The sequence below is a fragment of the Mizuhopecten yessoensis genome, unplaced genomic scaffold (genome assembly GCF_002113885.1).
Source record: "Mizuhopecten yessoensis strain PY_sf001 unplaced genomic scaffold, ASM211388v2 scaffold10807, whole genome shotgun sequence".
In the NCBI taxonomy this organism is placed as follows: Eukaryota; Metazoa; Mollusca; class Bivalvia; order Pectinida; family Pectinidae; genus Mizuhopecten; species Mizuhopecten yessoensis.
Window position 1 is genome coordinate 147,071 of NW_018408731.1, and position 25,746 is coordinate 172,816.

The following is a 25,746-nucleotide window of genomic DNA, read 5'->3' on the forward strand; positions in this document are numbered from 1 at the left end:
AGAAATCTGTTGGTCTGTAGCCAGATTTTTGATCTCTACGACAGAAGAGACCTGTTGGTCTGTAGCCGGATTTGTGATCTCTGCGACAGAAGAAATCTGTTGGTCTGTAGCCAGAGTTGTGATCTCTGCGACAGAAGAAATCTGTTGGTCTGTAGCCAGAGTTGTGATCTCTGCGACAGAAGAGACCTGTTGGTCTGTAGACAGATTTGTGATCTCTATGACAGAAGAGAGCTGTTGGCCTGTAGCCAGATTGTTATCTCTTCTGTCATAGAGATCACAAATATGGCTACAGACCAACAGACCTCTTCTGTCATAGAGATAACAATCTGGCTCCAGACCAACAGATCTCTTCTATCGCAGAGATAACAAATCTGGCTACAGACCCACAGCTCTCTTCTGTCGTAGAGATCACAAATCTGGCTAGAGACCAACAGGAGTGTCATTCCACTTTTAGACAGAAAAGAGATAAGTAAACAATTACATGAATTCTTAAAACTCGGGTAGGCGACTCGAAAAATTGTGTTGAAATTTCATAATACATAGATGAACATAAATGATATAACTGCATCTTTTCAGACTTAAATCTCGAGATTTTAACTTTAAAATGGTTTGCATTGTTACACATTTAATGTAAATGTCACTGATGTAGCAAGATATTTGATGATAAGTTTATAAATCAATAAAAGTAATTACTTGGTGGTCCTTTTTGGTGACAATATATCAACAGATAATACTGGCAAACTTATTAGCAAGTAATAAAACAAATGATTCCTTGTCCAACTGCCCATAATAAGCTGAATACATCAGATACTATCTTAATTACACAATACACTGAACATTGCTTTTCCTTAAGTCAAACAATTTTAGTAAGTACATGTACAACGAGAAGTAGTAACATTTTACTCAGCATTCAATTTTTTTGCTCAGACATAACACAACATTTTTCTGATAGAAATCTGACTTTTTCACAAATCAATATTCAAAATCAGTCTTCACATTCCTGCTGAAACATACACATTTAAAACAAACAGAACTCTTACTTGCTTCTGCAATCCCCCAGGAAAGGCTTTACATAAAAACATTCTCTCAAGCCTTACTGCATGCATGCATACCTGAACTTTTAAATCATAAGTACTAGCCCTGACCCGAAGCAGCAGTGTGTACATTGCAGCTGTGGACCTGTTAGCTCACTGGCCTGAAGCAGCAGTGTGTAGCCGTGGACCTGTTAGCTCACTCACCTGAAGCAGTAGTGTAGCTGTGGTCCTGTTAGCTCACTGGCCTGAGGCAGCAGTGTGTACATTGTGGCTGTTGACCTGTTAGCTCACTGACCTGAAGCAGAAGTGTGCACATTGTAGCTGTGGACCTGTCAGCTCACTGGCCTGAAGCAGCAGGGTGTAGCTGTGGACCTGGTAGCTCACTGACCTGAAGCAACAGTGTGTAGTTGTGGATCTGTTAGCTCCCTGACCTGAAGCAGCAGAGTGTAGCTGTGGATCTGTTAGCTCACTGACCAGAAGCAGTAGTGTAGCTGTGGTCCTGTTAGCTCACTGACATGAAGCTTCAGTGTGTAGCTGTGGAACTGTTAGCTCACTGACCAGAAGCAGTAGTGTAGCTGTGGTCCTGTTAGCTCACTGACATGAAGCTTCAGTGTGTAGCTGTGGAACTGTTAGCTCACTGACCTGAACCAGCAGTGTGTAGCTGTGGGCCTGTTAGCTCACTGACCCGAAGCAGTAGTGTAGCTGTGGACCTGTTAGATCACTGACCTGAAGCAGTAGTGTAGCTGTGGACCTGGTAGCTCACTGACCTGAAGCTGAAGTGTGTAGCTGTGGACCTGTGAGCTCACTCACCAGAAGGAGGAGTGTAGCTGTGGACCTGTGAGCTCACTCACCAGAAGGAGGAGTGTAGCTGTGGACCTGTGAGCTCACTGACCTGAAGCTGAAGTGTGTAGCTGTGGATTTGTAAGCTCACTGACCTGAAGCAGCCGTGTGTACATTGTAGCTGTGACCCGGTTAGCTCACTGACCTGAAGCTGAAGTGTGTAGCTGTGGACCTGTCAGCTCACTGACCTGAAGCTGAAGTGTGTAGCTGTGGACCTGGTAGCTCACTGACCTGAAGCTGAAGTGTGTAGCTGTGGATCTGTTAGCTCACTGACCTGAAGCAGCAGTGTGTACATTGTAGCTGTTGACCTGTTAGCTCACTGGCCTGAATCAGCAGTGTGTAGCTGTGGACCTGTTAGCTCACTGACCTGAAGCAGCAGTGTGTAGTTGTGGATCTGTTAGCTCACTGACCTGTGTTACACATGTACAAGTATTCTGACTAAAGGCTATATCAGTTCCGATAAACCCAGGCCAATCAACTACAGTATCCACAGCTAATTAAGTAGCTCATCAACATGTCTTTAACATATATTTCAATTTAACATTTCTTGCAGACTACTTCTGCCAAAAGCAGATGCAGTGAAAACAGTAGAAATATATTTTACAACAAGCTTGCTTTTATAGGAAGGCAGTTTAGATCACACAGAGGTGCTTGAAACAAAATATTATGAGCATTTTACTGGAGATCAGCCTTTGCTTAGTAACAATTAGCTGAAGTCCACCTTGCTCAATATTAATCATTGAACACACAATATGTATCTATATTATATACTGTAGCTACCGATCATTGAACAGTGACTTTTGTAGGATTTTGTAGAGATGAGTCCTAAGTGTCATATTAAAAAAAATGATGAGTCTTATTACTAAGGGATAAAGGAGGTTCTCAAAATGTGGGCAAGTTCCACAAAACTCACTGAGTGAACACATGTATCTACATACCACTGAACAAAGAATATACATCTAACATTCAAATCGTGGAATGCAGAATATTTATCTACAGATTGTTGATTATATATTGATCATTGTGCACAGAAAATGTATCCACGGCCTACATGGTCACGATTACAATGTAAATAATAATACTTCTAATATCATGATTATAATCATGCTTCATCATAACAGAAACTAGCCTTTTCACCAATAAACAGATAAGTTAAAGAAGACATTTTTAGCACTGGTTCATAGCATTGCTGTTCTGGTCCATATTTTCCAATGTGATACTGATCCTCATATAATTAATTAAAGCATCATTTTGTAAAACTTACATACAAGAAACAATTATGATTAAAGCACTAAATACCTTGTTCTATGTAAACTCTCATCACACTTTTAACAAACACAGTTTTAATGAAAGTTTTGAAGCAAAATGTGCAAATATTGAACTTTTTTTGCTTGCCAGTCAATATACAAGCATCTTCTATCAAATCCTGAGTTAATATAGTTTTACACTAAATTGCCAATGTATATTATTAGCTAGAGTTTGGTTAATTGTTCAGTTATTGATCAGTAGGTTTACACATCACTGTAATAGTAAGGATATAAATAGTGGTCCTATAAATATGATAAACTGATATTACAACCTGAACAACCAATCGGAGAACGAAGACAATTCTGATAAAAGAATTCAGGTTGATAAATTACCGAAATGTTTGCCTCCTTTTCTATTTCCCATTTAGCTGAAGCAAGACCTATCTAACATGGGAAGAAACAAAGTGAATTTCCATACAGTTAGCAGAGTATACATAGTTGTGATCAATACTAAGCAGGGCTGTTTCAAAAGGTTGAGGACAAACAGCTGGTAAGGCAAACTGTTCTAGTTCAAAGTATTTCTAGATAAATATTGACTTGTATGTGTAATCACTGGTGTCGTATAGCTGTGTGCAGACATGTACCTATATAGTTAGTGTATCACTACAGTAATGCTGTAAGATTGGCCGTCCAAAGATTATCAAACACAACCATGACTACTATGATTCTTTATAAATGGCTTCCCATTATTTTCATGATATTGTATGACAACACTCCTCTATTGACAGTGATATCATAGTTTATAGAAGACTTAGATTTTCCAGTAACAGTACATAAACTAGCCTTTTAAAAATGCAGTCTGAAGAAGGCACAGTATCAAAATTTGGTGTGTCTTTTTTAGTTGTAAAATAGGTTTGACACTCAACTTACATAATATTTTTTTCTTTTCCAAATTTCTAACCCTGGATAAAATCAGAAATCCCTTTAAATTTTAACCCTGGAATGTCTATCTTTAGGTACGCTTTAATCAATGTGTAGTCCTCATTTGATAGGTCTGGTATATGCAGTCAAGTGTTGCTGTTATAAACTTAGTTATCTTGTATTCCCTGTTGCTGTTGTTTTACTATTCCAAAGCCTTTTTTTATCATATCATCTTACTATTATTGTAACCTAACATTTGGTGATGATTATTCTTCTAATTGAAGAGTTTTGGTCCCTCTTTAATAGTGTTCCGTTTGTAAGACTCCAGGAATCTCTATAAAACAACTCCCTCAGTACAGGTTTAGCAGATAGAAATGGGATTTATGGGGACGTACAGTACATTAATTGTGGGTTGAAATGAAAACAGGGGATAATGAAAATATGAAAGTTATCTAACAATACACTGTGTTATTTTTGGAGACAACCACCATGGAAATGTGATGATGCATATAAATGATGTGAAATGACTTCTAATTAAATATGAAGTAATCTATCACCAATACTTTGAATTGATTGTGAAATCACCATTTCTCTATCTAGTCACTGAAATCACTACATTGTCAGATTTCCATTAACTACAAACACAGGGATATCTATGTTTAGCTGCTCGACTTCTGTATACATGTTATATGGAATGGTTAAGTTCTATTAATTCAAATAAAACCATACATATATAAGGCCATTTGTACACATTTATCACCGACTGTTATTGCAACAAATTTTACACTGGAAAACCTGGGCCCCTTCATGGTCAAACAATTCAACCAGCTGATCATGAAAAGACAATGACAGGCTCAGATCTGAACTGAGGCTCACTTTAGGAATATTGGGCATATCGAGAGGTCCAGACGTGCCTGACCGGAACTGAAATGCTGAATACTGCTAGTTTGCGTTAATTCTTTATAAAACAAGGTCAACATTTGAAGATATGTTGTTTAACTTAATGGACTTGCGAAGAAGGACATATTATTCTTGAACATTTTTATCTATTTGTAACAAAACTCTGAAACTGTGCATTTTTTAGCTCTGCCTACAGTTCATTTCAAGTGCATTCGTTTACTACAGAATATTTATGCGCCACCTGAACCATTTCAACTGGGATATGCAAATTTGACCCTTTACCATAAGTAAACCAGACAGACCATCAGATAGTGATACGTAGATAAAGAGACATTTAGATAGTGATACGTAGATAAAGAGTATGTAATACACGACAATCAAATATTAAAGTCAGTACATGTACGTATTCTTGAACCAATGCTATTGTTTATTTTTTGTTATTTTTAATAATTGCCCACCTGTGGCATGTGTACCCTCCATGCTCACTTCACTTTGTGATGTGTGATCAATAATCTGACCATGTAATGAATAAAATTAAAACTAAGTTTTTCAATAACTATTATATGAGTATGAGAACTCAACATGTTTTCCTGTACATGATGTTAATTGATCCGGACGAAATATTTAACAGAATACATTATGTTTAGCTACACAGTAGTTAAAACAAATTTATATGACATGTACCACAACAAGGTTCACATATAAGCAGACATATACATTAGCAAATTAACTTAACTTAGTATTTCTCTTAAAACATTCCTCTTCATTCACACACATACAAGTATACATGGTCTCTATATTCACAAACATACAGGTGTATGTATAATAACGTTCTGTTAATTTTTTCAATAAAGTTTTAGCAACTCTTACAGAAAGTGTTCAGTGTTTATATATTAAGGAACTGTATGTACAATAATAACTATGATAACTACATGCTTGATATAAAGCCCCTTCCCTCTACCCTGTTAAACTGGTTCTAAGGAAGAAGCTTATTAATCGTATCCAGTGAAGAAGAGTTATATTGAACCTGCTTATTGCAAACTCATACTTATAACCAACTGGTATTTATGTTAATTATTTTTTGTAAACATCTAACTCTGTATACCTCGCTTAATGAGTAATTAAGTAATCTTGCCAATAAGGATCCTATGTTGGCTATAAGGTCAGAATATGCATTGCCATGTCATGACGTGTAAATTTATATAAAATGTCCTGCATTTTATGCCACAAACAATAGGTTGTGCATTACAATACCTTGGTAGTTACAGCCTAAATGTAACATCATTCTTCTAAAAAACAAGAAGACTATTAGTTCATTCAAGTTTCTTCCTCGTTGTATAAGATATTTATGTGATTTCAATGCCCGACAAGATCTTATAGTTATACATTTGACCTTAGACCTCAGAATAAAAGTATACCAACACTAAAACAATGTATTTGTCTATACATGTACTAGTAATGTATCCTGCTAATATCAATAAAATTATCCATATTTATCCTCTTTGAGCCGAATGACTAAAACATAAATTTCAGCAATATTTTCAGCCTAACAAGTTATTTTGAGCAGTAAAAAATTACTTTATCAAATATGTATACACAGAGAAGGATGTTCTCTGCACAGAGCACTAACCGGTTATTTTGGACAATGCTCAAGTAACCATATAAGATATCTACAAGAAAGATTTATTGATTCATCTGCTTAGTGTACAAGGAGTTGTTTCCCTTGTCACAATGAACAAGGGTCAGTCTTGGTTAGGCCCTCTGGTCTCTGTTCATAACTTTCTCCCATCACACGATGTCAACATTAACAAAACGGCAGATGGATAATTTTTGTTTACTCTAGCAGTATTAAATATATGAATAACTTTGTAGCCTTCCTATAACTGCCTGACAACTAGTAGTCTTTATAACTATTGTTAGGAATATTTAACAAAAAGATAGAATATCACAGGACATATAACTACTAAGGCAATAAGACCAATTACAAGTGATTTCCAGGAAATCCCCCAGTTGGCACCGTCGCTCTTGTTCCTATTTTTCGGGAAAGGCCTAATTGTTCGGTTAGTTAACAAAGACACAACTTCATCAAGTGAGCGACGATTTGTTCTGTCATTTGCACGTCTGATTTCTGACAAATCCTTGTCCATGTTATGTAAAAAGTTTTTAGCATCTCGAGACTGGCTATTGAGTGCTTCGCTTATACTCAATGTTCGTATGATCAAATTTTGAGTTTCAGGGTCACTCATGTCACAAATTGAATCGTTGTCTGTCTCATCTTGTAAATCATGACTGCTTTCACATGTTTCATCCACCACCGTCATACCATTGCTCTGTGCTGTCCTTGATTGCTGTTTTGTCTGTTCTTCCTTCCCCCGTGCGATTTGTTCCGTCAGGAATGAATGCCTTTTTAAAGGCACCTTTACTACTTTATAACCATAGAAATCCTGATCTTGTATAAAGTTGTTGATTCTTTTCAGTTCCGACACCTGAAGAAGATTATCAAATGTTTTTTGTCAGTTTTAACAGATCTAAGGACAAATAATAATCCGATAGATAAAACAGAACAAATAATTGATCTGTTTTAGGGTATCATATACATGCATACCTATCCTAGGTTTTAGTGTCAATTCTTGAAATATTATGACAATTTTCAAACAAACACTGTCCCTAGAAAACTACATCCACATTTTGAATGTATATTCTGATAGCATTTTGAAAAATAAACTTAAATACCTATGAAGTAGGACGAGGAACGAGGATAAAGATAGTGCCTTCGCTGGGGCTCAAACCTGCAACCATTGGCTATACCACACAGCTAAAGGGAAATTCCCTACAGCTGATGCTTGCAAGACAACCTAATCAATGCACATCCTTTTTTTACACAATTTTTCGCTTTCTTCAAACACCAACCCTGGTTCTTTGACTCCCCGCCAACGGTTCTCCTACCTTGAACGGGGAGGGTCAACGGCACCAGTTTGTAGTAGGATGACGAATAGTGATAAAGATAGTGCCATCGCTGGGGCTCGAACCAGTGCGACCTTTGGCTCTACAGCTCGATGCTATACTGCTGAGCTAAAGAGAAATTCCCCTACAGCTGGTGCTTGTAAGGCAACCTAGTCAATACACATCTTTTACACCTATACTTAATCTTGGTGTATATCTATAATTTATGTATAACTTTGGTTGGCCTATTCATCAGGTTAGGTAATTTCTAGATAATCATATTATATACAAATATCAGTCACGGCACGGAATTAGATTATATAAGTCCGTGGTAACAGCAACAACTTTCCGATATTAAATTTGTTCAGCAACTTGTTTATGTCTACAAATATGTTAATTATACATGTATATGTGAATATATCGAATACCCCCCTAAATAACAAATTTACCCCCTTTTATTGTAATAAATCTTCATTTGGAAAATAGCAAATAATTAAAACACCATCAAAGAGTAAAACAATATGTTATAATAATCTTTTCTCTTACTATGTAAGTTAATAAGAACGTACCGCACAACCGTACTGAAGAGCCAGACTTCGTAAACTATCGCCTTCTGCGACTTCTCTTTCGAAGTAAATAGGTTCTTTTTCCTTTGGGTCGATGGTCTTAGGCGCTTTTCTTGATCGCATTTCCATTTCAAATTCAACGACTTCATCATCCGCCACATCGGTGTCCCCGAAAACATATACCCGGTTCTTTTTGACATTCTGGACTTGAGCTCCACTGTAAACGTAGTCTTCATTTTTCTTACCAAACAGCCCCCCACGGGAGGAGGGTCGCAGGTGCCCGTTGCTCATAACAGAGACCTTTCAGTTTTAGGTTGCTATTTGACTCATTTATGTATCAACATTTAAGACACAATTAACCATTTTCATATTTGAATACCCATTGTCAAATTCCATGGAAGGAAATTTGAGTAAACAGAGCTTTTTAGGAGCTAGGCCTATCCCGGACCTGTCAAAAGTCGGTTTCGTTTCCGGAAATGCATGGCAAAACACACGTAACAAAGGGGGGGATAACTATAAGCACTTCCTGCCCTTTGTTTTGATAGAAGCTGTCAACTTTTAACTTTATGTAGATTGTAAGTTGGTTATGTGGAAATAGCGTTATCATGTTGCGGATACTTTTGTGAATCTAAAACCAAATGGCAGATAAAGTGGGAGCATCTCCTCTCATGTGCCTCCATCCAATGTTACTGCGCATGGAGCCGTCATGTCATCTGACAATGTCAACACTTTTGTGCAATTGGACAAGTTTGTCATTTAATTTAAACATGCATTGAGATCCTAGATTGTAATGACATCAACATTATTTTGTTTGTGCATGCATAAAATTTGCGCATGACAGCTCTTACATTTCTCAAATGCCGTTAAACATGAGCTAAAACCAAGATATTACGAAAAAAACACACAAAGAGGGGCGATAACTCTGTCGTCCATATAAGTAGCAATATATTGTGCTTTGATTAAGACATTCAATTTCAATGTCTTAACTTTGTTTTTCAAACGGGCCGACAACGCTGTCAGATATACTAAATTATAGGACTGTCTGTTTTCAAGTTATGGACACTATAAGAAGATATTAACATGATCATCAATCATCACTTATTGGGGACCATTTAAGTTAGATGAATCAACCATTTCTTATTCAGGTGCATTACTAAGACAAGATAACCATCACTTATTGGGAAACATTAGTTAGATAAACATGATAACACTCAGCGATTGGGAAACATTAGTTAGATAAACATGATAACAATCACTTATTGAGGAACCTTAGTTAGATAAACATGATAACCATCACTTATTGAGGAATCTTAGTTAAACATGATTGAGGAACCTAACTCCATCTCTCGATTGTTACTTTTATATCTAAACATTTTTGTTTACTTACAGAAAACAAGGACACAGTTCAATGGATGCAACTGAGTTGATCAATAAATAGAAGTAGCTATAATATCTCTGTACAAAACAGTACTGAGTAGCTATAATATCTCCGTACGAAACAGTACTAATAAGTAGCTATAATATCTCTGTACGAAACAGTACTTAGTAGCTATAATATCTCTGTACAAAACAGTACTAAGTAGCTATAATATCTCTGTACGAAACAGTACTAAGTAGCTATAATATCTCTGTACAAAACAGTACTAAGTAGCTGAGTAGCCAGTATGTCTGCCTCTGCTGCAATCCGCAGTGCCAAGAATGTCCTCCGCAAGGAGATAAAGAAGAGGGTAGCCGTGCTATCCGAGCAGGAGAAAGAACAGCAATCTAGGATTGTTGTAGAAAAGGTGACAGAGATATTTTCTTTCACATGAAATAATTTGATTTTTTTTCCCATCTCCATTGAATATCTTTTATTTTTAACCCACTGCCATCAGGTGGTGGGCTTGGGGTTATCAAATTACCTTTCTGCATGGTCCTTTCTTAAAATATTCTTGTTGCCTTTTTTCTCAAGAAGTACTGGGCTATAATCTTTCGCAAATTTGATATGTAGTTTCTCCTTGTCCTTAGTTGGGTATGTTTCAATTTGAGAATGAGAGTAAGAACAAAATGGCTACAGGTGCCGATCTATATCTTGGATTTTGACAGGTCAAGATGTTAATGCTATTTCTCAAGAAGTTTCAGACAGATCTTTTTTTTTAAATTGTAAATTCCTCGTGATCCTCAGTTGTGGATTATACATTTTGAGACTCTCCAGAAGAACTAGATATTTTTATCGACATTCTCCAGTTAACTATTAACTGACTATTATAGTGTCAGACTATTAATGATGTTTTGTGAATTTTAAACCTCGCAGATCTGTTCAAAGCTTTACTTCACAAAATAAAAATGCTTTAAGTAATAGGACCCTGACAGAAGTACAAACTTATTTATTGACAGCTGTTGAAGTTACCACAGATCCAGAACTGCCAGCGTGTGTGTCTATATTTAAACATGACTGACGAGGTGAAGACTGTGCCCCTGTTAAAGACACTACTGGACACCAAGAAGGAGTGCTTTGTCCCCCAGTATATTGGTCTGGTAATGAAGATGGTGAAACTGAAGTCGTTTGAGGAATATGAAAGTCTGCCAATGACGAAGTGGAAAATAAAACAACCTGCTGATGATGACTTGAGGGAGGACGCTCTGAACACAGGTCCTGGCGATTAAATTAGCTGTTGTTTTCTTAATTACAGTGCTACCAAGTTAATGAGACCAAGGGTATATATTTACAGATTTAACACTCAACTGTGTAAATATTTATGTGCATTCTACGTACATTCAATGTTGATTATTCCTTAAGGATGGAAAATTAAATTTGAATATATACCATTGAGTTAATTTGACTACGCTGCTAAGTCAATCAATGAGTAAACTTAACCTTAAAAACACGTAGCTGTGAATAGTTTTATACTTAGTTATGGATGATTTGATTATTATTCAGTTTTTGAGAAATTTCCTCCTATAGATAGGTATTGAACTAATACTAGAGTGTATCATTTCACCTCTGTAAACAGAAGTATAATATAAAATATGATATAAATTCTTGCTGAAATTGTTGTGTTCTGTGAGAATCAAACTGTAGTGTTAGGTTTTCCCGTGGATCACAATTGTTGCTTTTGATGTCTGCTTATGTTTAAGCTGGTGAATATCTATATGGATTTGTTTAAAAAAACTGGAATTTTATTTAACAAAAAATTGATCTTTTCTTAGTGTTTAAAAAGAGTTGCTAAACGATTTGGTTTTGAAATTGAGATTTGTTTTTCTTTCCCAGGTGGTCTGGATGTGATGGTGATGCCTGGCCTAGGGTTCACCAAGGACGGAGCTCGTCTGGGGAGGGGCAAGGGCTACTACGACACCTACCTGGAGAAGTGTACCAAAGCTGGTTGTCTCCCCTTTACAGTCGCACTGGCATTTAACGAACAGATCTGTGATACAGTGCCCACAGATACAAATGACATACCTATTGACCTTGTTTTGTATCCGTCTGTTGGTTCATAGATATAGTGTCATCAGTATAGGAACTTTTCAGTGGCACCGAGTCGTCATTTCTTTTGAAAATATTTGGTTGCCTATAAAGGAAAAATGATTTTTTGGAAAACAGAATCATGTTTCTATGTATGTGAAAGATTCCAGAGGGGGAAACACATCAAAAGCTATTTTTTTTTAATGTTTTGCCTTCCCCTGCAATCAGCTGTGGAAGAGTTTGTAAAATAGAATGATACAAAGCCACATCATTCCTGCTCAGTGAAAACTCCTAATGTTTGTGGAAAGGCATGCAGTTTTGACAGAAATTTTTTAATTGTTGACATGAGGTAATCTCATCATCATTATGCATTAACAACTGCCCCGAAGGATAGTGATACATTTGCCCAGGAAAAGGGAAACTACTATTTCTGCAATTAAAACATAGAAACTTGCTCAGGTGATTGTAATTCAAATTGCTGTCGGATGTAAAGCAGTAAGGATTGCTATTCTGCTCAGGAATGTGTGTGAATTAATTAAAAAATCAACATAGAAATGAATTGTTATTAAGTTGAACCGTTTCACTTAAATTAAAATATATGTCTTAATACATGTATGTTATAAAGATATGAAAAGTACTTTTGAAAAGCTCATGTATTCTTCAAATTTTTCATTCAAAATCTAGTCATTTTCATGTTGGTTTCATCCATGCTAGTAAATACACTACTAAATGAATTTTCAGGTTTATGATATTTGGATTTCCTTTTTTGTTTTTACAGTAAATTAATGTATTCCCGAAATATATATGTACAATACATTTATCAACTTTTGTAATTGTTGAATTTTCTATTTTTTTTGTAAAGAATATTAGAAATATGAATTTTCACTTGATCTGTCGGTACTAATTCACATTGTGGCAGTATTCACATATTCTGTCGCCTACATATACCCAATGTGTATGGGAGCACCTCTTTATATGGCGGAGTGTCACATGTTTAAAATTGGGTTAATACCCCACTTGATAGTTCTGACCCTTTGCTCACTGTCAGGGCATATCTTATAAGGGATTCCACCAACTAAATTGCCAGTTTTTGTAAACGGGTATCTCTCAGTAAGGTGGGGTATCTCTCAGTAAGGTGGGGGATCTCTCAGTAAGGTGGGGAATATCTCAGTAGGGTGGGGTATCTCTCAGTAAGGTGGGGTATATCTGAGTGAGGTGGGGTATCTCTCAGTAAGGTGGGGTATCTCTCAGCAAGGTGGGGTATCTCTCAGTAAGGTGGGGTACCTCTCAGTAAGTTGGGGTATCTCTCAGTAAGGTGGGGTATCTCTCAATAAGGTGAGGTATCTCTCAGTAAGGTGGAGTATCTCTCAGTAAGGCGAGGTATCTCTCAGTAAGTTGGGGTATCTCTCAATATGGTGGGGTATCTCTCAGTAAGGTGGGGTATCTCTCAGTAAGGTGGGGGATCTCTCAGTAAGTTGGGGTATATCTCAGTAGGGTGGGGTATATCTCAGTAGGGGGGGGTATCTCTCAGTAAGGTGGGGTATCTCTCAGTAGGGTGGGGTATCTCTCAGTAAGGTGGGGTATCTCTCAGTAAGGTTAGGTATCTCTCAGTAAGTTGGGGTATATCTCAGTAAGGTGGAGTATCTTTTAGTAAGGTGGGGTATCTCTCAGTAAGGTTGGGTATCTCTCAACAAGGTGGGGTATCTCTCAGTAAGGTGGGGTATATCTCAGTAGGGTGGGGGATATCTCAGTAGGGTGGGGTATATCTCAGTACGTTGGGGTATCTCTCAGTAAGGTGGGGTATATCTCAGTAGGGTGGGGGATATCTCAGTAGGGTGGGGTATATCTCAGTACGTTGGGGTATCTCTCAGTAAGGTGGGGTATATCTCAGTAGGGGGGGGTATATCTCAGTAAGTTGGGGTATCTCTCAGTAAGGTGGGGTATCTCTCAGAAAGGTGGGGCATCTCTCAGTAAGGGGGGGTATATCTCAGTAAGGTGGGGTATCTCTCAGTTAGGTCGGATATCTCTCAGTAAGGTGGGGTATATCTCAGTAAGGCGGGGTATCTCTCAGTAAGGTGGGGCATCTCTCAGTAGGGTGGGGTATCTCTCAGTAGGGTGGGGTATATCTCAGTAGGGGGGGGTATATCTCAGTAAGTTGGGGTATCTCTCAGTAAGGTGGGTTATATCTCAGTAAGGTGGGGTATATCTCAGTAAGGCGAGGTATCTCTCAGTAAGGTGGGGTATCTCTCAATAAGGTGGGGTATATCTCAGTAATGTGGGGTATATCTCAGTAAGGTGGGGTATCTCTCGGTTAGGTCGGATATCTCTCAGTAAGGTCGGGTATCTCTCAGTAAGGTGGGGTATCTCTCAGTAAGGTGGGGTATATCTCAGTAAGGTCGGGTATCTCTCAGTAAGGTGAGGTATCTCTCAGTAGGGTGGGGTATCTCTCAGTAAGGTGGAGTATCTCTCATCAATGTGGGAATCTCACAGTAAGGTGAGGTATGTCTCAGTAAGGTGGGGTATCTATCAGTAAGGCGGGGTATCTCTCAATCTCTCAGTAAGTTGGGGTATCTGTCAGTAAGGGGGGGGTATATCTCAGTAAGGTCGGGTATCTCTCAGTAAGATGGGGTATATCTCAGTAGGGAGGGGTATCTCTCAGTAAGGGGGGGGATATCTCAGTAAGGCGAGGTATCTCTCATTAAGGTGGGGTATATCTAAGTAGGCTGGGGTATCTCAGTAAGGGGAGGGATCTCTCAGTAAGGGGGGGTATATCTCAGTAAGGCGAGGTATCTCTTAGTAAGGTGGGGTATATCTCAGTGGGGTGGGGTATCTCTCAGTATGGTGGGGTATATCTCAGTAGGGAGGGGTATCTCTCAGTAAGGCGAGGTATCTCTCAGCAAGGTGGGGTATCTCTCAGAAAGGTGGGGCATCTCTCAGTAGGGTGGGGGATTTCTCATTAAGGCGGGGTATCTCTCAGTAGGGTGGGGCATTTCTCATTAAGGTGGGGAATCTCTCAGTAAGGTGGGGTAGTAAGGTGGGGTATCTCTGTGGGTATCTCACAGTAAAGTGAGGTATCTCTCAGTAATGTGGGGTATATCTCAGCAATGTGGGGTATATCTCAGTAGGGAGTGGTATCTCTCAGTAAGGTGTGGTATATCTCAGTAAGGTGGGGGGGTATCTCTCAGTAGGGGGGGGTATTTCTCAGAAAGGTGGGGTATATCTCAGAAGGGTGGGGTATATCTCAGTAGGGTGGGGTATATCTCAGTAAGTTGGGGTATCTCTCAATATGGTGGGGTATCTCTCAGTAGGGTGGGGGATTTCTCATTAAGGCGGGGTATCTCTCAATCTCTCAGTAAGTTGGGGTATAGTAAGGTGGGGTATCTCTAATCAATGTGGGTATCTCACAGTAAGGGGAGGGATCTCTCAGTAAGGGGGGGGATATCTCAGTAAGGTCGGGTCTCTCTCAGTAAGGTGAGGTATCTCTCAGGAAGGTGGGGTATCTCTCAGGAAGGTGGGGTATGTCTCAGTGTGGTGGGGTATCTCTTAGGAAGTTGGGGTATCTCTCAGAAGGGTGGGGTATCTCTCAGTATGGTGGGGTATATCTCAGTAAGATGGGGTATATCTCAGTAGGGAGTGGTATCTCTCAGTAAGGTGGGAGTAAGGTGGGGTATCTCTAATCAATGTGGGTATCTCACACTAAGGTGAGGTATCTCTCAATAAGGTGGGGTATATCTCATTAAGGTGGGGTATATCTAAGTAGGCTGGGGTATCTCAGTAAGGGGAGGGATCTCTCAGTAAGGTGGGGTTTCTCTCAGTAAGGTGGGGTCTCTCTCAGTAAGTTGGGTTATCTGTCAGTAAGGTGGGGTATATCTCAGTAAGATGGGGTATCTCTCAGTAAGGGGGGGGATATCTCAGTAAGGCGAGGTATCTCTCATTAAGGTGGGGTATCTCTCAGTGAGGTGGGGTATCTCTCAGTCAGTTGGGGTATATCTCAGTAAGGTGAGGTATCTCTCAATAAGGTGGGGTATATCTCAGAAAGGTGGGGTATATCTCAGTGGGGTGGGGTATCTCTCAGTTTGGTCGGATATCTCTCAGTAAGGGGGGGTATCTCTCAGTAGGGCGGGGTATCTCTCAGTAAGGAGGGGTATCTCTCAGTAAGGTGGGGTATCTCTCAGTAAGGTGGGGTATCTCTCATCAATGTGGGTATCTCACAGTAAGGTGAGGTATCTCTCAGTAAGGTGGGGTATCTCTCAGTAAGGTGGGGTATCTCTCAGTAGGGTGGGGTATTTCTCATTAAGGTGGGGTATCTCTCAGTAAGGTGGGGTATATCTCAGTAAGGTGGGGTATCTCTCAGTAAGGTGGGGTATCTCTCAGTAGGGTGGGGTATCTCTCAGTAATGTGGGGTATATCTAAGTAGGGTGGGGTATCTCAGTAAGGTGAAGTATCTCTCAGTAAGGTGGGGTATATCTCAGTAAGGTGGGGTATCTCTCAGTAGGGTGGGGTATCTCTCAGTAGGGTGGGGTATCTCTCAATAATGTGGGGTATATCTAAGTAGGCTGGGGTATCTCAGTAAGGTGAAGTATCTCTCAGTTAGGTGGGGTATATCTTAGTAGGGTGGGGTATCTCTCAGTAAGGTGGGGTATCTCTCAGTAGGGTGGGGTATCTCTCAGTAGGGTGGGGTATCTCTCAATAATGGGGGGTATATCTAAGTAGGCTGGGGTATCTCAGTAAGGTGAAGTATCTCTCAGTTAGGTGGGGTATCTCTTAGTAGGGTGGGGTATCTCTCAGTAAGGTGGGGGATCTCTCAGTAAGTTGGGGTATCTGTCAGTAAGGTGGGGTATATCTCAGTAAGGTGGAGTATCTCTCAGTTAGGTGGGGTATATCTTAGTAGGGTGGGGTATCTCTCAGTAAGGTGGGGGATATCTCAGTAAGGAGGGGGATATCTCAGTAAGGTGGGGTATATATCAGTAGGGGGGGGTATATCTCAGTAAGGTGGGGTGTCTCTCAGTAAGGTGGGGGATCTCTCAGTAAGGTGAGGTATATCTCAGTAAGGTGGGGTATAACTCAGTAAGGTGGGGTATCTCTCAATAAGGTGAGGTATCTCTCAGTAAGGTGGAGTATCTCTCAGTAGGGGGGGGTATATCTCAGTAAGGTGGGGTATCTCTCCGTAAGGTGAGGTATCTCTCAGTAAGGGGGGGTATCTCTCAGTAAGGTGGGGTATAACTCAGTAAGGTGGGGTATCTCTCAATAAGGTGAGGTATCTCTCAGTAAGGTGGGGGTATATATCAGTAGGGTGGGGTATCTCTCAGTAAGGCGGGGTATCTCTCAGTAAGGTGGGGGATCTCTCAGTAAGTTGGGGTATCTGTCAGTAAGGTGGGGTATATCTCAGTAAGGAGGGGTATATCTCAGTAAGGAGGGGTATCTCTCAGTAAGGTGGGGTATCTTTCAGTAAGGTGGGGTATCTCTCAGTAAGGCGAGGTATCTCTTAGTAAGGTGGGGTATCTCTCAGTAAGGTGAGGTATATCTCAGTAAGGTGGGGTATAACTCAGTAAGGTGGGGTATCTCTCAATAAGGTGAGGTATCTCTCAGTAAGGTGGAGTATATCTCAGTAAGGTGGGGTATATCTCAGTAGGGTGGGGTATCTCTCAGTAAGGTGGGGGATATCTCAGTAAGGTGGGGTATCTCTCAGAAAGGTGGGGTATCTCTCAGTAAGGTGGGATATATCTCAGTAAGGTGGGGTATATCTCAGTAATGTGGGGTATCTCTCAATAAGGTGAGGTATCTCTCAGTAAGGTGGGATATATCTCAGTAAGGTGGGGTATATCTCAGTAAGATGGGGTATATCTCAGTAATGTGGGGTATCTCTCAATAAGGTTGAGTATCTCTCAGTAAGGTGGGGTATCTCGCAGTAAGGTGGGGTATCTCTCAGTAAGGTTGAGTATCTCTCAGTAAGGTGGGGTATCTCTCCGTAAGGTGGGGTATATCTCAGTAGGGTGGGGTATATCTCAGTAAGGTGGCGTATATCTCAGTAAGGTGGGGTATCTCTCAGAAAGGTGGGGTATCTCTCAGTAAGGTGGGATATATCTCAGTAAGGTGGGGTATATCTCAGTAAGTTGGGGTATCTCTCAGTAAGGTGGGGTATCTTTCAGTAAGGTGGGGTATATCTCAGTAAGGCGAGGTATCTCTCAGTAAGGAGGGGTATCTCTCAGTAAGGTGGGGTATATATCAGTAGGGGGGGGTATATCTCAGTAAGGTGGGGTATATATCAGTAGGGGGGGGTATATCTCAGTAAGGTGGGGTGTCTCTCAGTAAGGTGGGGGATCTCTCAGTAATGTGGGGTATCTCTCAGTAAGGTGGGGGATATCTCAGTAAGGAGGGGGATATCTCAGTAAGGTGGGGTATATATCAGTAGGGTGGGGTATATCTCAGTAGGGTGGAGTATCTCTCAGTAAGGTCGGGTATCTCTCAGTAAGGTGGGGTATCTCTCCGTATGGTGGGGTAGTAAGGTGGGGTATCTCTCAATAAGGTGAGGTATCTCTCAGTAAGGTGGGGGTATATATCAGTAGGGTGGGGTATCTCTCAGTAAGGTGGGGTATCTTTCAGTAAGGTGGGGTATCTCTCAGTAAGGGGAGGTATCTCTCAATAAGGTGAGGTATCTCTCAGTAAGGTGGGGGTATATATCAGTAGGGTGGGGTATCTCTCAGGTATCTCTCAGTAAGGTGGGGTATCTCTTAGTAAGGTGGGGTATATCTCAGTAAGGTGTGGTATCTCTCAGTAAGGTGGGGTATCTCTCAGTAGGGTGGGGTATCTCTCAGTAAGGTGGGGTATATCACAGTAAGGTGGGGTATATCTCAGTAAGGTGTGGTATCTCTCAGTAAGGTGGGGTATCTCTCAGTAGGGTGGGGTATATCTCAGTAGGGTGGAGTATCTCTCAGTAAGGTCGGGTATCTCTCAGTAAGGTGGGGGATATCTCAGTAAGGAGGGGGATATCTCAGTAAGGTGGGGTATATATCAGTAGGGGGGGGTATATCTCAGTAAGGTGGGGTATATCGCAGTAAGGTGGGGTATCTCTCAGTAAGGTCGGATATCTCTCAGTAAGGTCGGGTATCTCTCAGTAAGGTCGGGTATCTCAGTAAGGTCGGGTATCTCTCAGTAAGGTGGGGGATATCTCAGTAAGGTGGGGTATCTCTCAGAAAGGTGGGGTATCTCTCAGTAAGGTGGGATATATCTCAGTAAGGTGGGGTATATCTCAGTAAGTTGGGGTATCTCTCAGTAAGGAGGGGAATCTCTCAGTAAGGTGGGGTATCTCTCAGTAGGGTGGGGTATATCTCAGTAAGGAGGGGTATCTCTCAGTAAGGTGGGGTATCTTTCAGTAAGGTGGGGTATATCTCAGTAAGGGGGGGTATAACTCAGTAAGGTGGGGTATCTCTCAATAAGGTGAGGTATCTCTCAGTAAGGTGGAGTATATCTCAGTAAGGTGGGGTATATCTCAGTAGGGTGGGGTATCTCTCAGTAAGGCGGGGTATCTCTCAGTAAGTTGGGGTATCTCGGGGTATCTCTCAGTAAGGTGGGGTATATATCAGTAGGGGGGGGTATATCTCAGTAAGGTGGGGTGTCTCTCAGTAAGGTGGGGGATCTCTCAGTAATGTGGGGTATCTCTCAGTAAGGTGGAGTATCTCTCAGTAGGGGGGGGTATATCTCAGTAAGGTGGGGTGTCTCTCAGTAAGGTGGGGGATCTCTCAGTAATGTGGGGTATCTCTCAGTAATGTGGGGTATCTCTCAGTAAGGTGGGGTATCTCTCAGTAAGGTGGGGTATCTCTCCGTATGGTGGGGTATATATCAGTAGGGTGGGGTATATCTCAGTAAGGTGGGTTATTTCTCAGTAATGTGGGGTATCTCTCAGTTAGGAGGGGTATCTCTCAGTAATGTGGGGTAAATCTCAGTAATGTGGGGGATCTCTCAGTAATGTGGGGGATCTCTCAGTAAGGTGGGGTATATATCAGTAGGGGGGGGTATATCTCAGTAAGGGGGGGTATATCTCAGTAAGGTGAGGTATCTCTCAATAAGGTTGAGTATCTCTCAGTAAGGTCGGATATCTCTCAGTAAGGTGAGGTATCTCTCAGTAAGGTGGGGTATCTCTCAGTAAGGTGGGGTATCTCTCAGTAAGGTCGGTTATCTCCCAGTTAGGTGGAATATCACATTCTGGAAATGGGTCTTGTGTTGTACTATATAAAGAGTTATGGCCCTTTGATCACCATGTGTCTTCAGTATACCAAGGTATAAGAAATTTAATGTCATTCTGTCATTACCAAATTTTTAATTGAAGTACCTGTTCGTACATCTCATTATTACTAAATAAAATCAGGTCTTGTCTCTCAGTTTGTAGAGTTATAAGTACGCTTTGTTAACTTAGCATCTTTTTGTCCTTTGCCTGTCCCATATGCTCCAATTGCCTACATAATAGCAGAATTTCGTATGAGAGTACCTCTTGGTATGGTGGAGTGTCGCATAGTAAAATCAGGTGCAATACCCTACTACATAATAGTTAGGGCTCTTTGATCATGTTTTGATAACAATGTTTGTCCAGAGTAAGGGCACTGTTGATTGCTTGTAATACTTTGCATCATTCATATTAAATATAACAGTAAATGTTTTATAAGCTATGTGTATTTTCTTTATTTTTGGTGCAATTTTTTGTAGACATTGAAGAAATTGGTGATTAATATTGGCAGTCATCATCTCTTCAGAAAAAGATTTGCTAGTTAAGCGCTATTACAACTTGTATTTTGAACTTTTTGAGGTCTGGTGGTATCATATGCTTTTAATCAGTTACTATATTTGCTGTACTTATAAACTAATGGTGGTGCGGGTACTAAGATTGTACATGAATGGTATAAAGTACCAGTGCTTCCAAACTTTACTGATGATCTACATAGACAAATGGCCTTGTCCAGTTACACAACGGAATGTATAATGTCCCCTGCTTGAGGTTTTGTTGTGAAAATGTATTGTCAACAAAGGTGCCAGCAATCAAATTAAGTATACACAACACAGGTCAAGATCTAACTCAAACTCAAAAGCAAATTTAGTACAGAGCATCTACTGACAACTAACCAGATTTAGTCAATTTGTTTCAAAAACATGTAACAGGTCTTTATTTTTTCAATACCTCCGCTAGGATTCGAACCCTCTTGGGACCTCTGGCTAACTAGTCTAACGCTCCACCGAATGAGCTAAAGAGAAATTCTCCCTTACCGAGACGGTAGGAAGCGGCTAGTATATTACCAGGGTGACAAACCTATTAAGGGCATATGACCTAACATTTACAGTCCAATATTGCAAAGATTGCAAAACTTTCCCGTCTTCCATGGATTTACATTATTGCCTGGGAAAAGACCAGCCTGTCTTTATATACCAGGGAATGACAGGTGACATGGTTACAACTGATGTTTAAGATAGAAAAGTGTCGGAGAAAAAATAACCTATCATATGCCTGTGTGGTATAGAAAAACCACAACCCTCAGGACGAGTTAATTTTCAAGTTCAGCACTTGACAAAGCCTCGAGCAAAACTTCAAAAAATCTACTCTGAATATGAGATTTCTGTATCTATATCGCACCTGAATGCTATCTAGATTCTGTTATTCCTGACGGTTGACAACAGACAACACAAGCTGATGTGTGCAGCATCTTTTACCATGTGACAATGTTCCTCTTTGGATTAAGAGATATCTGTATATATTGGTTTACTTAGGTAAGTCTCTGTAATGCTATTTCATCCAATGATTTGAAATGATATAAAAATATAAGAAAAACACTTGTTTCAAAAGATAGAACTTTTAATTCAGTAAATAAATACAACAAAGATATCAGTTACATACAACTTCCTGTTTGTTGTAATAATCACAATTACGGTAAAGAGAAATAGAATCACAATAGGGTAGACTGACATCACTGACTTCCTAAAGTGAACACCTTGAGTCTGGTTAATGAAAGCTTTGTTAGATTCATGAGAGCATGCTCAATATGAGATTTGGTATCTTACCATCTTAAAATGTACAACCAATTTCGTGAATTTTGTCTTATTGATTCCCTTTGAACATAATTTAATTACTATTACTATATTTAAAGTTTTTGATTCCAGATGATAAATAGGTGTAATTTTTCATTAAGTTAGATAAGGCTTTTTACAGATGGGACCCTAGATTTACCTGTTACAATATTTTGTAGCATACCAGGTAATTTCATGTAAGGTAATTAAGGAATTATAATCATGCTTTCCTATCTGTTATGCATCAAAACCATACGAATACTACAACCAAACCAATGTTATGGCATTTTGAAATGCACCCTATCGTGTCCCTCTGACTGCTAGCTCACTAAATTAAAGCCATGTGGTTCTTTGTAAGGTATATGCCAAGTTTATTTACATATGTAAAGATCTCGACATTTACTTTGCCCTAATAGGGACAGTCGGTACATATTAGGCAATCATAAACCTGTAAGTTAATTATATCAACACTATGACAGGTATAGTTATTGTACATGTACCAAAATTGTCAGCTAATCTCCAAACTTACTGATCAAAAAGCCAGTCTCTGTCCTAAACTCGGGTTTTCTTTATTCTGGCATTACATTACAAATTGACGTTTCACTGGTTTTAAAATCAGCAATGGGAAGCTGAAAACTTCTATATCTTCCAAATAGTGAAATATGACTTCAAATCAGCAGAAACCCATCCTTAAAGACCTCTGCAACACTGCAAAAACCTGTTACCATGGAGCTTCAACCATTATACTGTCACTCTAATGTAACCATGGATCTTCAACCATTATACTGTCGCTCTAATGTAACCAGTCACTCTAATGTAACCATGGAGCTTCAATCATTATACTGTCCCTCTAATGTTACCATGGAGCTTCAATCATTATACTGTCACTCTAATGTTACATATGTACCATGGAGCTTCAATCATTATACTGTCTCTCTTATGTTACCATGGAGCAACAATCATTATACTGTCACTCTAATGTAACCATGGAGATTCAATCAGTATACTGTCACTCTAATGTAACAATGGAGCTTCAACCATTATACTGTCGCTCTAATGTAACCATGGAGCTTCAGTCAGTATACTGTCACTCTAATATAACCATGGAGCTTCAATCTTTATACTGTCCCTCTAATGTTACCATGGAGCTTCAATCATTATACTGCCACTCTAATGTTACATATGTCCCATGGAGCTTCAATCATTAAACTGTCTCTCTAATGTAACCATGGAGATTCAATCAGTATACTGTCTTTCTCATGTAACCATTGAGCTTCAATCATTATACTGCCACTCTAATGTTACATATGTCCCATGGAGCTTCAATCATTATGCTGTCTCTCTAATGTAACCATGTAGCTTCAATCATTATACTGCCACTCTAATGTAACCATGGAAATTCAATCAGTATACTGTCTTTCTCATGTAACCATTGAGCTTCAATCATTATACTGCCACTCTAATGTTACATATGTCCCATGGAGCTTCAATCATTAAACTGTCTCTCTAATGTACCCATGGAGCTTCAACCATGATTCTGTCACTCTAAGGCAACCATGGAGCTTCAATCAGTATACTGTCACTCTAATATAACCATGGAGCTTCAATCATTAAACTGTCTCTCTAATGTAACCGTGGAGCTTCAATCATTATAATGTCTCTCTAATGTAACCATGGAGATTCAATCAGTATACTGTCTCTCTAATGTCACCATGCAGCTTTAACCATTATACTGTCACTCTAAAGTAACCATGGAGCTTCAACCATTATACTGTCACACTAATGAAACCATGGAGCTTCAATCACTATACTGTCACTCTAATGTAACAATGGAGCTTCAACCATTATACTGTCACTCTAAAGTAACCATGGAGCTTCAACCATTATACTGTCGCTCTAATGTTACCATGGAACAACAAACATTATACTGTCACTCTAATGGAACCATGGAGCTTCAATCATTATAATGTCTCTCTAATGTAACCATTGAGCTTCAATCATTATCCTGTCTCTTTATGTAACCATGGAGCTTCACTCATTATACTGTCTCTCTAATGTCACCATGCAGCTTTAACCATTATACTGTCACTCTAAAGTAACCATGGAGCTTCAACCATTATACTGTCTCTCTAATGTCACCATGCAGCTTTAACCATTATACTGTCACTCTAAAGTAACCATGGAGCTTCAACCATTATACTGTCGCTCTAATGTAACCATGGAGCTTCAGTCAGTATACTGTCACTCTAATATAACCATGGAGCTTCAATCAGTATACTGTCTTTCTCATGTAACCATTGAGCTTCAATCATTATACTGTATCTCTAATGTAACCATGGAGCTTCAGTCAGTATACTGTCACTCTAATATAACCATGGAGCTTCAATCAGTATAATGTCTCTCTAATGTAACCAGGGAGCTTCAACCATTATACTGTCGCTCTAATGTAACCAGTCACTCTAATGTAACCATGGCGCTTCAATCAGTATACTGTCTTTCTCATGTAACCATTGAGCTTCAATCATTATCCTGTCTCTTTATGTAACCATGGAGCTTCAGTCAGTATACTGTCACTCTAATATAACCATGGAGCTTCAATCTTTATACTGTCCCTCTAATGTTACCATGGAGGTTCAATCATTATACTGTCTCTTTATGTAAACATGGAGCTTCAATCATTCTACTGTCCCTCTAATGTTACCATGGAGGTTCAATCATTATACTGTCACTCTAATGTAGCCATTGAGCTTCAATCATTATCCTGTCTCTTTATGTAACCATGGAGCTTCACTCATTATACTGTCCCTCTAATGTAACCATGGAGATTCAATCAGTATACTGTCTTTCTCATGTAACCATTGAGCTTCAATCATTATCCTGTCTCTTTATGTAACCATGGAGCTTCAATCTTTATACTGTCCCTCTAATGTAACCATGGAGATTCAATCAGTATACTGTCACTCTAATGTTACATATGTACCATGGAGCTTCAACCATTATACTGTCACACTAATGAAACCATGGAGCTTCAATCATTAAACTGTCTCTCTAATGTAACAATGGAGCTTCAACCATTATACTGTCGCTCTAATGTAACCAGTCACTCTAATGTAACCATGTAGCTTCAATCATTATACTGTCGCTCTTATGTTACCATGGAGCAACAATCAGTATACTGTCACTCTAATGTTACCATGGAGGTTCAATCATTATACTGTCTCTTTATGTAACCATGGAGCTTCAGTCAGTATACTGTCACTCTAATATAACCATGGAGCTTCAATCACTATACTGTCACTCTAATGTAGCCATTGAGCTTCAATCATTATACTGCCACTCTAATGTTACATATGTACCATGGAGCTTCAATCATTAAACTGTCTCTCTAATGTAACAATGGAGCTTCAACCATTATACTGTCTCTCTTATGTTACCATGGAGCAACAATCATTATACTGTCACTCTAATGTAACCATGGAGCTTCAATCATTATACTGTCTCTCTAATGTAGGAGAAGTATGTACAACAAGGATGCTTCAGACTAAATTAGGATAGAATCCCTTTATCCCTATGCTAGAACAAGAAGTTATAAAGTTTTACCTCTATTTCCCCTATTTGGCCCCTCTCCTAGGGTGGTTAATACAAAATCGAGTGCCCTTGGCCTAAGGATGTTCCAGACCAAATTGGGATGAAATCCCTTTATCCCTATGGTAGAAGAAGGATTATAAAGGTTTTACCTGTATTTCCCCTATCGGGCCCCGCTCCTCTGCCCCCAAGGGGGCCACACCCACCATTTATTTAAA

The 25,746-nt window shown here is 39.6% G+C and overlaps 2 protein-coding genes and 1 long non-coding RNA gene across 5 annotated transcripts; 2 read left to right on the top strand and 1 right to left on the bottom strand.

Moving 5' to 3' along the window:
• Nucleotides 1-1,653: 1,653 nt before the first annotated feature.
• Nucleotides 1,654-8,937, bottom strand: LOC110462567 (lysM and putative peptidoglycan-binding domain-containing protein 3-like). Of its 3 annotated transcripts, none has more exons than XR_002464296.1 (3): nucleotides 8,455-8,937; nucleotides 2,183-7,428; nucleotides 1,654-1,744 (listed from the first exon to the last, which is right to left on the bottom strand). XR_002464296.1 is itself a non-coding variant. In XM_021516559.1 (2 exons), the coding sequence occupies exons 1-2, from the start codon at nucleotides 8,740-8,742 to the stop codon at nucleotides 6,859-6,861; spliced, it is 858 nt and encodes a 285-aa protein (XP_021372234.1). In that variant the 5' UTR covers nucleotides 8,743-8,937; the 3' UTR covers nucleotides 2,015-6,858. The 3 variants fall into 3 exon arrangements, 1 of the variants encoding a protein (XP_021372234.1); XR_002464297.1 differs by lacking the exon at nucleotides 1,654-1,744 and adding an exon at nucleotides 1,746-1,785; XM_021516559.1 differs by lacking the exon at nucleotides 1,654-1,744 and having other exon boundaries at nucleotides 2,015-7,428.
• A 1-nt stretch (nucleotide 8,938) lies between these two features.
• On the top strand, nucleotides 8,939-13,684 carry LOC110462568 (5-formyltetrahydrofolate cyclo-ligase-like). The gene is made up of 4 exons (XM_021516560.1): nucleotides 8,939-9,026; nucleotides 9,841-10,235; nucleotides 10,828-11,083; nucleotides 11,702-13,684. The coding sequence occupies exons 2-4, from the start codon at nucleotides 10,116-10,118 to the stop codon at nucleotides 11,926-11,928; spliced, it is 603 nt and encodes a 200-aa protein (XP_021372235.1). The 5' UTR covers nucleotides 8,939-9,026; nucleotides 9,841-10,115; the 3' UTR covers nucleotides 11,929-13,684.
• A 5,764-nt stretch (nucleotides 13,685-19,448) lies between these two features.
• LOC110462569 lies at nucleotides 19,449-20,554 on the top strand. Its single transcript, XR_002464298.1, has 2 exons — nucleotides 19,449-19,705; nucleotides 20,006-20,554. It is a non-coding gene; the product is annotated as an uncharacterized LOC110462569 (long non-coding RNA).
• Nucleotides 20,555-25,746: the final 5,192 nt, after the last annotated feature.